Source organism: Pteropus alecto, unplaced genomic scaffold (genome assembly GCF_000325575.1).
Source record: "Pteropus alecto unplaced genomic scaffold, ASM32557v1 scaffold97, whole genome shotgun sequence".
NCBI lineage: Eukaryota > Metazoa > Chordata > Mammalia > Chiroptera > Pteropodidae > Pteropus > Pteropus alecto.
The window spans coordinates 5,048,592-5,049,379 of record NW_006439713.1 but is presented as its reverse complement, the minus strand read 5'-3'; the positions used below and the strand labels follow the sequence as shown (position 1 = coordinate 5,049,379).

Genomic DNA, 788 nt, shown 5'->3' with positions numbered 1-788 from the left:
GCCGCTGCCTCCTGCCACTCGGTGCCACCCTCATTTGATTATGCACACGGGGATTCTCTTGGTGTAGAGAATTATGATTTGGAAAACCAGGAAGTACACATTATGGTTTGCCTCGGTCTTACAAGATGTACATTACAAACTTCTTTTTTCTTTTGCAGAGTCCAGTAAAAGGTGAAAAGAGTGAAATAATTTTAGACACAAAGGCCGTGATTCCAGATGATGAAGACGCTTCGTTTCCTCCACTGAAATCTGAAGACAGTGGGATCGGGCTCAGCGCATCGTCGCCGGAGCTGTCTGAGCACTTGAGGGTCCCCAGAGTCTCCCCTGAAAAGGACGACGTTTGGAAGAAGGGCGGGAGCATGCAGAGGACCTTTTTTTGCATCCAGGAGCTGATTGCCAACTTCGCCCAGAAGAACATCTTTGGAGTCCAACAGATGGCGTCTGGGGACGAGAACAAGGCCGAGGAGCCTGAAGGCCAAAGGGACAAGGGCCGGACGCAGGGCCCGGAGCTCAGCGACCCCAGCAGGAAGAACTCAGGGGAGGCCAAGCCCATCAGTGTGCCTCAGTTTAAGCAGATGCTGTCAGACTTGTTCACAGTTCGAGGGTCTCCATTTAAGACAAAAAATGCAGTGTCGCCGTCGCCTCTGCCCAGCAGCCCTGGCCGAAGAAAGGAGGGCGACTGGGCCGTGGACCAGGTGGTCATTGCCCCAGGGAGCCCGAGGGAGGGCTGCAGGGAGGCCTTTGCCGCCGCCTGCCACCTGCTGCTGGACTGCGCCACTTTCCCCATC

At 55.1% G+C, this 788-nt stretch overlaps 1 protein-coding gene across 1 annotated transcript in view; it reads left to right on the top strand.

Moving 5' to 3' along the window:
• DOPEY2 (dopey family member 2) overlaps nt 1–788 on the top strand; it is a 79,425-nt gene that overhangs the window by 39,047 nt on the left and 39,590 nt on the right. The window contains exon 13 of the mRNA XM_025050184.1: nt 159–788. This exon is cut by the window's right edge and continues 16 nt beyond it. Within this exon, the coding sequence (XP_024905952.1) occupies nt 159–788 (630 nt within the window). The remainder of the gene's footprint in view (nt 1–158) is intronic.